General features: G+C 42.7%; 1 protein-coding gene across 5 annotated transcripts in view; it reads right to left on the bottom strand.

The window, feature by feature from the left end:
• Nucleotides 1-14275, bottom strand: part of ELMOD1 (ELMO domain containing 1) — a 70826-nt gene that overhangs the window by 51437 nt on the left and 5114 nt on the right. For 3 of the 5 annotated variants that reach the window (XM_033948819.1, XM_033948818.1, XM_033948822.1), the window contains exons 2-3: nucleotides 8798-8884; nucleotides 2365-2503 (exon numbers count right to left, since the gene is read on the bottom strand). In XM_033948819.1, the coding sequence (XP_033804710.1) occupies nucleotides 2365-2417 (53 nt within the window). In that variant the 5' untranslated portion in view covers nucleotides 2418-2503; nucleotides 8798-8884. Of the gene's footprint in view, nucleotides 1-2364; nucleotides 2519-8797; nucleotides 8885-14275 lie in introns of all 5 variants that reach the window. The other 2 variants (XM_033948820.1, XM_033948821.1) reach the window with 2 other exon arrangements.

Raw genomic sequence — 14275 nt, 5'->3', positions numbered from 1 at the left:
TTCACCTAAAAGCTGGATTCTGTAACCGGTGTCTGTCAAAAACAACACCGGTTACAGAATCCCCCCCACAACGATCCAGGCAGGAGGGTGCCCAAGCCCTCCTGCCCTGTCGAACCGCGACCCCCCCTGACAATATCGGGGCAAGAGGGTTTGGGCTCCCTCTTGCCCCGTCGGACCGCGACCCCCCCCCCCCCGACAATATCGGGGCAAGAGGGAGCCCAAGCCCTCTTGCCCTGCCAATTAACATCGGGCCAGGAGAGAGCCCAAGCTCTCCTGGCCCCAGCGACCACCCCTCCCCCGTGACTGGATCTGGCCAGGAGGGAGCCCAAGCCCTCCTGGCCCCAGCGACCACCCCCCCCCCCGCGACTGGATCGGGCCAGGAGGGAGCCCAAGCCGCGGCAGAGGAAATTAAGCCAGTAGATCGTGAAGCAGCGGTTTTTACTGTGCTGGAGCTGCAAGGTTTGTCGGCCGTCTAGCGGAGGGAGGGTCGGCTGGGAGGGTCCATGGGGGTTTCTGGTGTGCCGGTTAGGGTCGGTGGGGGTAGTCGCGGCATGTTAGTGGTGTGCCGGGTAGGGTCGGCGGCGGGGGGGGGAAGTGGGGGAGTCGTGGCGTGTTACCTGACCGTCCTTAGACGCACGCATGCGCACTCTTACCTGCCACAGCCTGACAGATCAGGACTCAGGGAACACGGGGTAAGAGTGCACATGCGTGCTTAGCATTTTATTATTATAGATTATACCGAAGTTCTGACTGATCTGGGTTTTACTCTCTTCAAAATGGCACCCTATTAAACCATGATGCCCTGACCAATCAGAACCCATCACAATCTCCACATGACTCGTACTGACACAGACACACCCCTTTCCATTCAATATTCACATTCAATCCTGTCAGTTCTAGACTATGCAACCTATCAAATTATTGCTCAAATTGTAATAGCTTTTCCCCCCAATCCCCTCCCTTCACATTCAGACTCGCATGATCCTGTGCAAACATTAGTAATCCTCAAAGCTATGATTATATTGCAAACAATGAGACATAAAAGTAGCCTCCTGCCTCCCATGTAACAGTGATCATGTGGTTTATATTGTGTCTTGCCCCTGTGTACAATATATGTAGGCAAAACAATCAGAATGTCAAAAATAAGGATGACTGAACATCACTCCTACCTATTACATAAGAGGCAGGAGGCTCCTGGGCGGTTAAATTACTTTAAAGATTGACCTCATTGTTTGCATAATTTTTTTTGGGGGGGAGGGAGGTCAGGGGTAGCAGAATTCTCCGGGAATAGATTGGGAAATAAAATAAGTTAACTACATTTAATAACTATACAAAATATAATACAGTAGTACCTTGGAATCTGAACTTAATCTATTCCAGAACCCCGTTCGAGTTCCAATACAAGTTTTCCCATTGAAAAGAATAGAAACTGGATTATTCCGTTCCTTGGTCCCACAAACTCTGCAAGATCGGACCTACCTGGCAGAAACAGCAAGATCAGGACCCCCAGCAGCAGAGGCAGCAAGATCGGGATCCGCAGCAGCAAGACAGCAAGATCGGCAACGGCAGCTGCAAGTGGTGTTCAGTCCAAAGCTTCCCTCTCAGGCGGCAACAGGAAGCTGCACCAGAGGGGAAGCTTTGGGGGCTGAGCACTGCTTGCAGGTCAGATTCCAAAGCAGCGTTTGGATTCCGGGGCAAAAATGAAGAAAAAAAAAAAGTTTGGATTCCAAATCTTTCAAGTTCTGGGGGCGTTCAGATTCCGAGGTACCACTGTACTAATGAAAATTAGATCTAGGGGGTTATACAACAGGATACTCAGAATCAGGCATTCGGAGGGCACATAGTAGGAACCTATTCTACAAAGGAACATAAGGGCCTATTTTTCTTTATAGAATGCTAGGGCAGCTTTGCATTAAAATGCCTAACATCTAGGTATGAGCACACTGGCCACTTAAAGGGCCCCTTTTACCAAGCTGCATTAGATGTTTTTAGCGCAAGCTGGCATGGTAAATGCTCCGACCCTCATAAATTTCTTTGAGCATCGGAGCACTTACCTCACCAGTCCACGCTAAAAACTTCTAGCGCAGCTTGATAAAAGGGATGGGGGGGGGGGAAGCTTAAGTAGGAGCCCTGCCTGTGTCCTGCCCATACTCCACCTCTTTGCATTCCCCTTTTGCAAACACCAGACATGTAATTTAAGCTGGTATTTGCAGAACAAGTGCATAGGCTGTATGCTGGCACTTAGGTGCATGCATAAATGCTCGTATATGTTAATATTCTAGTATATATGTTAGATTATAGAACTGTCCCCCCATTGTATAATTAAATTATCCTATTTTGATTTTAAAAATAGTGTTTTGATACCTGCGATGATATACCGTACTAGTCCATTTTAAACTTGTGTCAGAGATCTTCATTTGCACCAAAAATGGTGTGACTGTTATCCTGAATCACTTTCACTGTAAACATTTTTTAAAACAACGAGTTTGCTCGTGCAGAAGCCCTGTAATAAAGCACACTATTAATAAAATGTGTTAGCTTTTAACTAATGTCAATGGGCATTACACTAATGTCCAACAAGTAAAATAGAAGCAGTAGCAAAATATTCATTCACTACAAAATTAAGGCAATTTAGATGATTATACGTTAAAAATATTGGGGGTCAATATTCAAAGGGGTTTATCCAGGAAGAGAAGCTCCACTCCGGTAAATTCCAGTGAGTTGGCCAGCTAACAATATTCAGCATCATTGAACTGGTAATGCTGCTGAATATTAACTCTAACTGGCCATTCCCTAGCTGGCTAAGTTAGGGGCGGTCTGGGGGCACAGTTTGGGGAGAGCCATTACTTAGCAGGTTAGCAACGATATTCGTATTAAGCTAACTGGCTAAGTAGTCAACCAAATGCTGATCTGAATATTGGACAAGTGCCTATTAACATCTGGGATGGGATACTACAATAACCCAGATATTCAATGCAAGACTGGACATGCCTCAGCACTGAATATCCGGGGTTAACTCAGTCCACAGCTTGAGTACCTTACCACCATGCATGACTAAAGACCCGCTTACTGAGCCTGCACCACCGGCTACTGACTCAATAATTATTATTATTATTATTATTTTTTTAGTTTAAAGAATACAACATGAACACTGATAGTTCTTTCTGAAAATGAAATTAATTATGAGAGCAAGATTCAAAACTGGTTGCCCAGGGATACAGATTATCTGAGTAAGCTGGCAGTCAGAAAATTGTTTTTCTTCTATCTGACTACAACATAAGAACATAAGAACATAAGCAGTGCCTCCGCCGGGTCAGACCATAGGTCCATCCTGCCCGGCAGTCCGCTCCCGCGGAGGCCCGAACAGGTCACGGCCTGTCTGAGTCACCAGAAGGGGCCCCCTTGCCACCTTGGTTTCCCATTGAGTTCTATCTTCCCATCGAAGTCCTAACCCTCCGGTCTTGCACATGCACGACCAGAGCAGGCCGCGACCCCTGGTTAGCTTTCTATACCTGTGTTACATCTCAGCACCTCTCTCAGTATCCCACGATCCCCCTATCCCTCAGGAATCCGTCCAATCCCTGTTTGAATCCTTGTATCGTACTCTGCAACTATTAGCAATCTTCCATAGCATGTGCACTCCTAGCTACATTGTGAAAAGATGTTCTCAGGGACATAGAAACAGAGATAATGATGGCAGATAAAAGTCATCTGGCTGATCTAGTCTATCCATCCATATCATCTGCTATCTTTTCCTCCCCATAAAAGATCTCACATGCTGGGGCATGCCACAGGTTGAATATCAACCACATTCTTTTTACTTAAGAACATAAGAAGTTGCCTCCACTGGGTCAGACCAGAGGTCCACCGTGCCCAGCGGTCTGCTCCCGCGGCGGCCCATCAGGTCCATGACCTTTGAAGTGGTTTCTGACTATTCCTATAACCTACCTATACTTCTATCTGTAACCCTCAATCCCCTTTTCTTTTAGGAACCTATCTAGACCTTTCCAGTTATGAGGTTAATTTAAAAGATGTAAGGAAACAAACTATTAAACACAAGGAAAATACCTTCAAACAGCCAGAGTTCAGAGAAGATACTAATCTCAATAACTTTTAAAAACAGAATTTTCCCATGGTGAATCCTGATTGATAGCTGAATCAGTGTGTAACAAAAAATGAAAATAAAACTAAAATATTGTTGCATATGGTTATTTATTTAGTGTGATTTTTGGATACCTTTTATTTACTTCTGTTCTCCAAACTATGACAGAATTGTATGTGCACAATCTGGGAAGTCTCACAAGGCATAAAGTGAAAGGTCATGACTCCGTATGCAGACAGCCCGTAAGTGTTACCTCAGGAGTGACTGCAGTAATCAAACTAATTGTCGGTGGCCATTCAATAACCAGCACTACTATAGGGTGCAACTCCCACAGGATCTTCATCCATCAAAGCCAATACTATATCTAAGAGGTTGCCTGCTGCTCCAGAGTCCTGTAGGTGCCTTTCCAGGAAATGGTTATAAATAGGGCTATTCTGCCGGAGTTAGTGGAGGAAGTCATCTTCTTTCTGCCAAGGTGAAACCAGATGATCTTTGCCTCTACAATATAAGTAAAGTCCTAGGGTTCAACAATGGAATCTCCCAACAGAGGATAAAGTGGTGGTACCAAATTACATAGGCTCCTCAGAGGGCATGTTTTTTTTTCAGTTTTATTGAATGAAGGGCCTACTAAAATCAACCAGGTGGGCTTGTCAGCATTCTCTGCATGCAATTCTTTCTGTTGATGGTCAGTCTGAATGACCATTTGAATCAGACAGTCCAGCATATTGTTGAAGGGTCCACAATATGAGATAAGCCCTCTTTAATGGCTATCAATATTCCTGTCTTTAACTGCTTCATCAGGGCCCAGGAATTCCATATGGAACATGGGCTCTACCTTCTGAAATATAGAGTGCACTCTTCAGCAGGGCATTTACTTTGTTGCAGAGCACATAGAACTATCTCAGAGGCTCAGAAGAAGGAATCTAGAATGGCAACTTTGGGCTCACCTTGGCCAAGCATATTGTAGATTTGTGGATCCCCTTTTAGGAGGAATATTACAAATCCTACTTTCCTTTGTTTAGGGGGATATGAGATTGTTCACAATTGAAGGTATAATTTTCAGCTAATCATGGTTAGATACAACAATGCTACCAATATTAGCATGTTGCACCTCCTTCACTAGAGATCCACTGAGCAGATAAAAGCCAATATGATAATGAGATGAATGAGAGGAGGAAAAGAATTATGAGATCATAGACCAGTTAAGTTGAGGTATGAGATGTTGTAGCTCTTCCCATGTGTTCATTTTCCTAAAGGAAATATGAGATTGTATATCTAAATACAGTAAGGATCTTGCACCAGATTAAATTCCTCTCCCCTATAATGCCTAGGGTTTCATTCTCTTCTGCTAGATGATCTGCAAATGTATGAGAACATTGAGGTTGACCACTATTTGGAGTGTATATGTTAAAAATAGGTATTATTCACCTAAGCTCACAGAAACTTTGACCAATTTGCCTTCATTGTTAGCAACCTGGGACAATAATTTCAAAATCAGCTCTTTTGAAATAATACCAGAATTCCATTCTGCTTTCTAAACAGGGGGAACATATGCACAGTAGCCAAATTTGTATTTATTTTCCATGACTCCATTACTGACAAAAGCATTTCTTGAAACGATACAACATCAGGAGAGTAATTGTTAACATAATGGTAAAATTGTTTTCCTCTTAATTGGGTTATGAAAAACCTTGGGATAGAAAACCAACTCCACATCTGATTAAATGTCCAAATACAAACGTTTATTGCAGCATATCAATTAGACCCAACATGGGCTGTGCATCAGCTCAAGAACACCTGCCTCAGGGGTCACTTCAATTTCTTGTGTTGTCAATGTTGTAATAAGAATGACGGTGTCTGCCAGAATCCTCAATTGTGACATATATATAAAATAACAGGACTTCTTCTTTCGAGAGTTGGTTTTCCATTCTTGCTTTTTTATTTGACTTGTACACGCTTCATAAGGACCTTTGCTCTTTTTATGAAAACCATCAACATTAAAGGCTAAAGCACCACCATGAGTCAATGTTGAGCAGAATTATTATATCACATCTATTCCAAAAGGCATTATCATAAATAAACAAAGCATATTTAGAACTTCACCTATATACCTAATGAATCTCCTGCATACATCCTCTCACCGGGGTGGGGAGGAAGGGAGGGTTGGGTTATAGAAGATATATAGATGATTTGATACTTTTTAGTATATATTAAGAAATGAGACATACAATGAATCAATGTATTGTTCTATGTTTGATTATACAAGATAGATGTTTTAAAATGTACTTAAATTATTAATAAAGCAATTGAAAATAAAAAAAGAACTCCACCTATAGAAAGAATATGCATCCATTCAACTTTATCTTTAATGAAAGCTTCTATACCGCTACTAATGATCCAACAGAATTTTCCATCAAACACATCTGGGATAGAGAGACCAAATGATCACAACATCCAAGAGGAATTTCATGGATCTGCAACATGCAACCATTTGTACCTATACACCCAAACTTCAACAGACAATTAAACACATGAATCCATTCCCACATTCTCGCTCATTTATCTTACATATAACCATCCCCCATAGATCCAGATACCATACTGGATTACTGCCATGCATACTCCTGCTCCACCTAGCTATGCAATCACCCATCTACATTTCACACATATGACCTCTGTATCATCCCCCACACAACCAAACTCTCCTAGTACACTCCAATCCCACACCCATACTCCAATCACACTATCATACTGTAGCGGCATTTAATTTTCGCAAGGGCAACTATGATAAAATTAGGAAAATGGTTAATAAGAAGCAAAAAGGGTCTGTGGCAAAGATTAGAAGTGTAAACCAGGCGTGAATGTTGTTTAAAAATATCATTGTGGAAGCGCAGACCAGATGTATTCCACGTATTAACAAAGGTGGAAAGAAGAGAAAATGAGAGCCGGCATGGTTTATAGGTGAAGTGAAAGAGGCTATTACAGCCAAGAAACATCTTTTAAAGAATGGAAAAAGGATCCCAATGAAGAAAATAAGAAGAGCCATAAGCACTGGCAAGGATGCAAAGCATTGATAAAGAAAGCTAAATAAGAATATGAAGAACAACTTGCCAAAGAGACAAAAATTCACATTAGCAATTTTTTTAGGTACATCAAAAGCAGAAAACCTGTGAGGGAATCCGTGGGACCTTTGAATGATCAAGGAGTAAAAGGTGTGCTCAGAGAGGATAAAGCTATAGCAGAGAGACTGAATGAATTCTTTGCTTCGGTCTTTATGGAAGAAGACATAAGAAATCTATTTGAAATGGCAACGGTTTTCAAGGGTGATGAGGCAGAGGAATTGAAAGAAATCTCTGTGAACCTGGAAGATGTACTACATCAAACTTAAAAAGTAATAAATCATCTGGACCGGATGGTAAACCACAGCATAGTAAGGGATCTGCTGCAGCTTCTTGAATCTGGGAGGACTGTCCGAGTTCCTGGATGAACTTTCCAAAACCCAGCAATTTGCCTGGGTTTTAGAGAGCCCCGCCGAGCTCCGGCCACATCTGGAGGGCCTCTGAGCATGCGCGGATGACATAGCATAACATCGTACTTATAAGCCGCATAACCGTAAGTTCAATGCGGTGAACAAAAGATTAAAATTAACATCCGTGTGTGCTTGAGGACCTCCAGACATGGCCGGAGCTCGTCATAGAAGAAGATGAGGCTTTGAGGGGGTGGGGCTGGGGAAAGAACAGGGCAGAACTTGAGGCAGAACTGGGAGGGGCTAGAAATGGATAAAGGCAGGAATGGGGGCGGAACAGGCAGGGCCATGCATCCAGGTTTGTGAGACTCCAAATATGGTAATCTTAAACCTTCTTGATTCTTGAGTTTGTCTTATAGTTCACAGGGCACACAGAGGATTCTTATCTGTTTATTCCTCAGGAATGTGAAAGTCTAATTTTGAAAAATGCAAAGAAAGTCATGTAATTAAAGAAAATCATGAGAAGTCACCATTAATATACATTATATTACTTGTAAATCGAAGTTGATGAGGGAAACTGAAAACTATTTAACAACTGGATACCATCATAAAGGAACTAAACTCGGAACCTTCAAAACACTGAGACCCTGATTCTTTAAAGCCGGCCTAAAGTTAGGCGCCAATATCAGCACCGATTTTATAAAACTTAGGTGCTTATTATAGAATCATGCTTAAGCGGCGCTCAGCATCCTAACATTTAAATATTCCCAATTTAAGCCACGGTTTTCTAGGTCTAAATTGAGGCATTGATATCAGAGCCTAATGGCACCTGATTCACAAAGAGGTGCCTAACTCGAAAACATGCCCATGATCCACCCCTACCAAGGCCTGCTTTTGGGCTAGGTGCCTACTTTCTATAGAATCAAGGTTTTTGAAATTGGCGCCTAACTTTCAATTGAATCCAATTAAAGCCGATTGTGAGGTGTTGAGTGCCAATATCGGCAATGATTGTCTATTGACCACTTAAAGTAGGCGCCAATATAGATGCCTCGTTTTAGGCGAATGTTATAGAATCAGGGCCTAAGTTCACATCATTCAGAATGCTTTTAGGCTCACAACACTGAAATTTACAAGCCCAAGTTTGAAAAAGAAACGAAAGGTCTGTTCTCTGTGTAAGTTACTGCTGTAAATCTAGTCTGCCATAATCTTAAAAATTATAAAGCTTTTACCTCATGAAGTGCTTCATCATAATTCTTATGCGATTTCTAAGTTTCAGCAAATCAATGATGAATTTTCATTTACAGTAGAAGCTGAAGCTGTGGAAATAAATTAGATACCTTAGTCATTAAAAAAAAAAAATACACTATCTCTTAAAAGATTTTTTTGAACCCTCTCAACTACAATATTTTCTTGACGGCAAAAAGGTCTATTTCAGGTTAGCATTTGATGTTTGTGATTGGTATAGGACAAATTATTCATAAGCAATGCACCTCACTGCTATGAGGGGTCACTGAAAAGTTCTCAGCCCAACCAAGAAGAGATTGATGTGGAGCCATGAAACTTACAAGTTATTCCACACTTTTCTTGACACTTTTTGTTTCAATGAGGCAAATGCATCTAGCAAATGGGCACAAGTATAGGGAAAAAAGGCATTCTGATGGCTCTTAGGCATTGGTGGAATGAGGCATTATGACATCACAATAGGAGGGACTGCCAAAAAGTTCTCAGCCCAATCAAGAAGAGAATGATATGGAACTATGAAACTTACAAGTTATTCCACGCTTTTCTTGACACTTTTAATTTCATATCATTGAAATAAAAAGTGTCAAGAAAAGTGTGGAATAACTTGTAAGTTTCATGGCTCCACATCATTCTCTTCTTGGTTGAGCTGAGAACATTTCAGCTGCCCCCTCGTATTTTATATATATATATATATATATATATATTTAAATTCTTTTTTTTTTTTTAGTATCTATCTTCTTCTAGATTTTCCTCTTTGATCTCCCAGATTTTTGGCTAGAAAGCATGCTGGATTAAATATATTTTCCTTTCTGGAAGATTTGATTGTAATTTTTTTAATTCCGCAATGCTGAAATTGTGACAAAGTGTTTGTTTGTTTTGTATAATATTTGGAAAAACAATAAAAAATACATTATCTTAACATTTTGGGATAAATTAACATCAAAGTCAAGTTGATAATCTTTTATTACATTTCAACAGGCCCATAATGATATGTGTGGTGCCCTTTGTTGCCCAGACAGTAGACCCACTGCAACAAAACCACCTATGGAAATACCAGCAGACAGATCTTGGAATGATTTTGAAGAGATTACAATCAAAGACACAAAACTGAGGCACTGAGACAGTGATTGCAGCACTAGTAACATATGCAAAGAACTACTACACAAGGGTCATAGCGCAATTATAATCCAATTTAACCTATGAAGCACATTTGACCTAGTAGACTTCAATCAAATGTCTGAGATCCTCAGTAATTTCGGATTAAGTGACCAGTCCTCTCCTGGTTCCATGGCTTCCTAACCACTTGGCACTATGCTATTTGCAAAGATGGCGAACTTTCTGATAGCTGGCACCCTCCCAGTGGGGTCACCATTTGTGTTCAACCTTCTAATGCAATTCTTGGTAGCCAACATAGATCTTGAACGAATAAAACATTTCACCGATGTGGATGACAACAATTATATTACCTGTAACGGATGCATTAGTTACCACGGTCAAAAAAATGTGTCATTATAGAAAACTGGACCTCAACCCACTGCCTCAACTAAATAAGAATAAAACCAAATTCCTTTGGCGAGGCCCCTTGACTGATCCATGCTACACGCCAAGGATTATACGTAGTAGATGACATAGACTTTCTATTAGAACTAATGTTTAAGCCCGTTACATTAACGGGTGCTAGAATATATGCCTGTCTGTCTTTCTTTATTTATGTCTCTCTCCCTGCTCCTGTCTCTTTTTTCCTTTCTTTCTGTCTCTCTCCCTCCTGCAATTTTTCTCTCTCTCTCCCTGGCACCCTTTGTCTGTCTGTCTTTCTTTCTGTCTTTCTCTGGTCCCCTGTCTGTCTTTATTTCTGTCTGTCTCTCTCCCTAGCCTCATTTGTCTGTCTGTATTTCTTTCTGTCTCTCCCCCTCCACACTTTCCTTTGCAGAAGCAGCAGTGATATTTCCCTTCCCCTCCAGATCCCTGTGAAGTAGTAGCAGCATTTCCCCCCCACCCCCACCCCATTCCCTTCTCTCCCCCCTACCACTTTCCTTTGCAGAAGCAGCAGCGGTATTTCCCTTCCCTCCAGGTCCGTGCTGAAGCAGTAGAAGCATTTTCCCCCACCCCCCATTCCCTTCTCTTACCGTGAGCTGCCCTGCTCCATTCGGCCCCTCCCCCTTACGCGATCGCGTCAGAGGGAACGTGCTACCATGTGGAGAACGGCCTGTGAGGTTCGTTACAGCCGGCCGCGAACCTCAGCAGGCCGCTTTGAACAGGAGCGGTAGCGGTTGTTGCGGGAAGGGGGGGAGTCGGCGACGTACAGGCCGCTGTGAACAGGAGCGGCAGCGGCGGCCACAGGACCATGAGCCCTCCTCCCGCCATCCACCGCCACTCCTGTCGCCCGATGCACCTAACTGGCGCATACGCCTGAAGCCGCGGCCACGGACGGACACAGCACACATGAGGTCCCCACAGGAGATGAGCCGCCGCTGCTGACGGCCAAGGTAGGTGTTGGGAAGAAGGCTGAGGACTCACGCATGCACACTCATGCGGCCATGGAACTACAGATCATGGAAGCACGCAAATAGGAGTGCGCATGCGCGAGTTAGCCTTTTATTATATAGGATGACAATCCCGGATCCTAGAAGTAGAAATTGATAACTATCTATCCATGAAAAGCCACATACAATCGATAAGAAAGCTAAGATCAATGTGATAAGAAAGTTAAGATCCATCAGAAAACACCTTGAAACAGAGGCCTTCTGAATTATAATGCAATCCCTAATCCTATTCCGACTAGACTACTGTAATGTAACACCAGTTCTTTGCTCTAAAATGTTGCTACTGAATCTACAACTAGCTCAAAATGCAGCAGTAAGACTCATATGGACTATGGAAATCGGAACACCTACAACCCTACTATATGAAAGTACATTGACTGCCCATAACTGCAAGGATTAAGTTTAAATTAGGCATCACTGCCTTTAAGATCCTTGGAGGAAATGCCCCTGACTACCTAACAGAGTTGGCCATCCTACTCCAGGGTGCCTCCCAACAGATATTCCACCAGAAATCTTTGCCACTTAAACTTCCCAGAATGCAAAAAGCGGATTATAAATGTTTTAAATAAATAAATAAAGTCTACCAGGCAGATCACCTTATTTATCCAATATCAATTAGCAAAATGCTGGAACCAACTACCACTTACACTATGATCCTGTGACCACTATCTCAGCTTCAAAAGCTTTTAAAAGCATTTCTGTACCAAGACAAGGAGCCAACCCTGAAGTAACTGAAATGGTAATTAAGTACACAAGAATTGCCATATTGGGACGTCCATCAAGCCAAGTATCCTGTCTCCAACAGTAGCCAATCCAGTTCTTGTACCTAACTCATCACTGTTTATGCTGCTTTCTGTTTTCTTAAGTTGGATCTTTTTTCCATATTTTAAAGGATGTTATTTTAGTCTTAATAACCTCCTTCACCTCATCTTTTACCATGCTGGCTGCCATTTGGCCTTCCTTCCAACTTTTTTTTTATATGCCTGGCATCTTTATTTCTTATAATGAAGAGAAAACACCTGTGAAAGTTGCTTACTTTCCAGACATCATGGACCACCTGTGCATCCTGCAATCAAATGGAAGTAGGGGACTATCATCTCTTCCTTCCTCTATTCTGGGAAAAGATCAAGTCCCTACTGCTGGAGTGTCTATGGGATAATGCACTATTTTGGCAACAAGCTGTAAACACTCTTCACCCTTGACCTAGTCCTCATTGGAATATCCTTGATGCAGTGTAAAATAGAGCATAATACCATACCCCCATCTTCTCAATTATCTACCCTGATTAGCATGGTCCTTCTTCTTGGCACAGTCAGCATTGGGAACACTGCTTGCATCAAAGAATGTGAGCCTTTGCTTTGCACAGCCTGCATCATGGAACACAGGCCTTTAATACATCTAACCAGCCTCCTAGAAACTGCATTCTTCCAGCATTCCTTAGGGAGGAGATTCTACTATTATCTGCCATCTTTCTTTCTTTCTGCTTCATGCAGCAGCATGCTTATCGCCCTTATGCTGAACTATTCTACCTCTATGTCATAGTCAATCACAAGGAAAAGATGTTAACCTGCATAAAATCCAGACTGGGGCTTCTGCTGAATCCAATAGTCTGCTAGCAGTCATTCCAAACACGTCTCTAAGGTGAGCTCCAAACAGCATGGTAGCCAGGCCTGAATTAAGACTCCAGGGAGATGTAGTCCTTGAAGGTTTGGCTACAGGGAAGTGATCTTACTGTTCACAACACTGCTAGAGCTAATTATACATCTGCAACAAACAAGCTAGCATGCCTCCCTGTAGGCAGACAGATGAGAGGAACTTCCTTCAACATCAGGAAAGTCAATTTCTGTAGCAAGGTAGGAGTCAGTGAAGGATAATCTGCCCGATGTTTACCTGGCCAGGAACGGCTCCTGGCTGGTTAAATAGCATTTGGCCAGCTAAGCACTAATATTTACTGGGAAATAGCTAGCTACCTCCACTGAATATTAGCTTTTAGCTGGCTATACTGTATGATAGCCAACAATTTTAAATGCTGACTGGTTATGTTTGGTTGCCGAATCAGGCTGCCTAAATAGCTGGTCTGTCTTTGCCCACTGTAACTTAGCCTGCCAGCGCTAAAAATCAATTTAGCTGGCTAAGTTTGAGCCAGTCAAAATAGACCAGATACTCAATGTCGGTCACCAGAAACAGGATCATCAATGACTGCGGGAGTTAGCTGGCCTCCCTCCTGTGGTCTCGGTAGTGGCCTTAATGTTTCTCCTCCTTTAAAACTGAATTAGAGACATAATTTGTTCTTTTCCTTAGCAGGGAACTAAGTCTCATTGACTTTCTCTTACAGCCCAAAGCACCTGGTCTGTTAATCCCAGATAAGTGTTAGTAGACCATGATCCATACTATGCAGAGTCAGAAGAAGAGAGCTGGAGCCAGCTATCTCGAAGGCTTCCTTCTGCTGCAGGACATGGCTTACCAGTCCTCCCTCAAACACAAAAACCACTTCCACTTACTTGGCTCCTACAGCCTTACCAACTCCATTATATAAGAGTCCCTTTCAGAAGCTGCTTGAAAAGGACCTTCTCCCCACTAGTGAAAGATGGACGTACTGCCACTTAAGCAGGAGTTCTGGAGCCCTATTAAATGTCTTCAAGGGAGAGTACTTGTAGATACACTACCACGTGGGGCTTGGCTGGTGCCAGCCAGTGGCGTAGTAAAGGGGGTGCAATATGCCTCGGGCACGGTCTTAGAAGGGGCGCCGGCACCTGTCCTGCTCTCTGCCCTCCTACTCCTTTCCGAACCCCCCCTGCTGCACATGTGCGCTCCTTCCCTTTCTTCGCACCTCTTTAATTTTCCCTGCACGAGCAGCATTACGAACTTGATGCCCGCATCGGTGTCACCTCTCTCTGACGTCACTTTCGGGCCCCACGCCTA

This window comes from Geotrypetes seraphini, chromosome 6 (genome assembly GCF_902459505.1).
Source record: "Geotrypetes seraphini chromosome 6, aGeoSer1.1, whole genome shotgun sequence".
In the NCBI taxonomy this organism is placed as follows: domain Eukaryota; kingdom Metazoa; phylum Chordata; class Amphibia; order Gymnophiona; family Dermophiidae; genus Geotrypetes; species Geotrypetes seraphini.
This window is presented reverse-complemented; position numbering and strand designations above follow the sequence as displayed.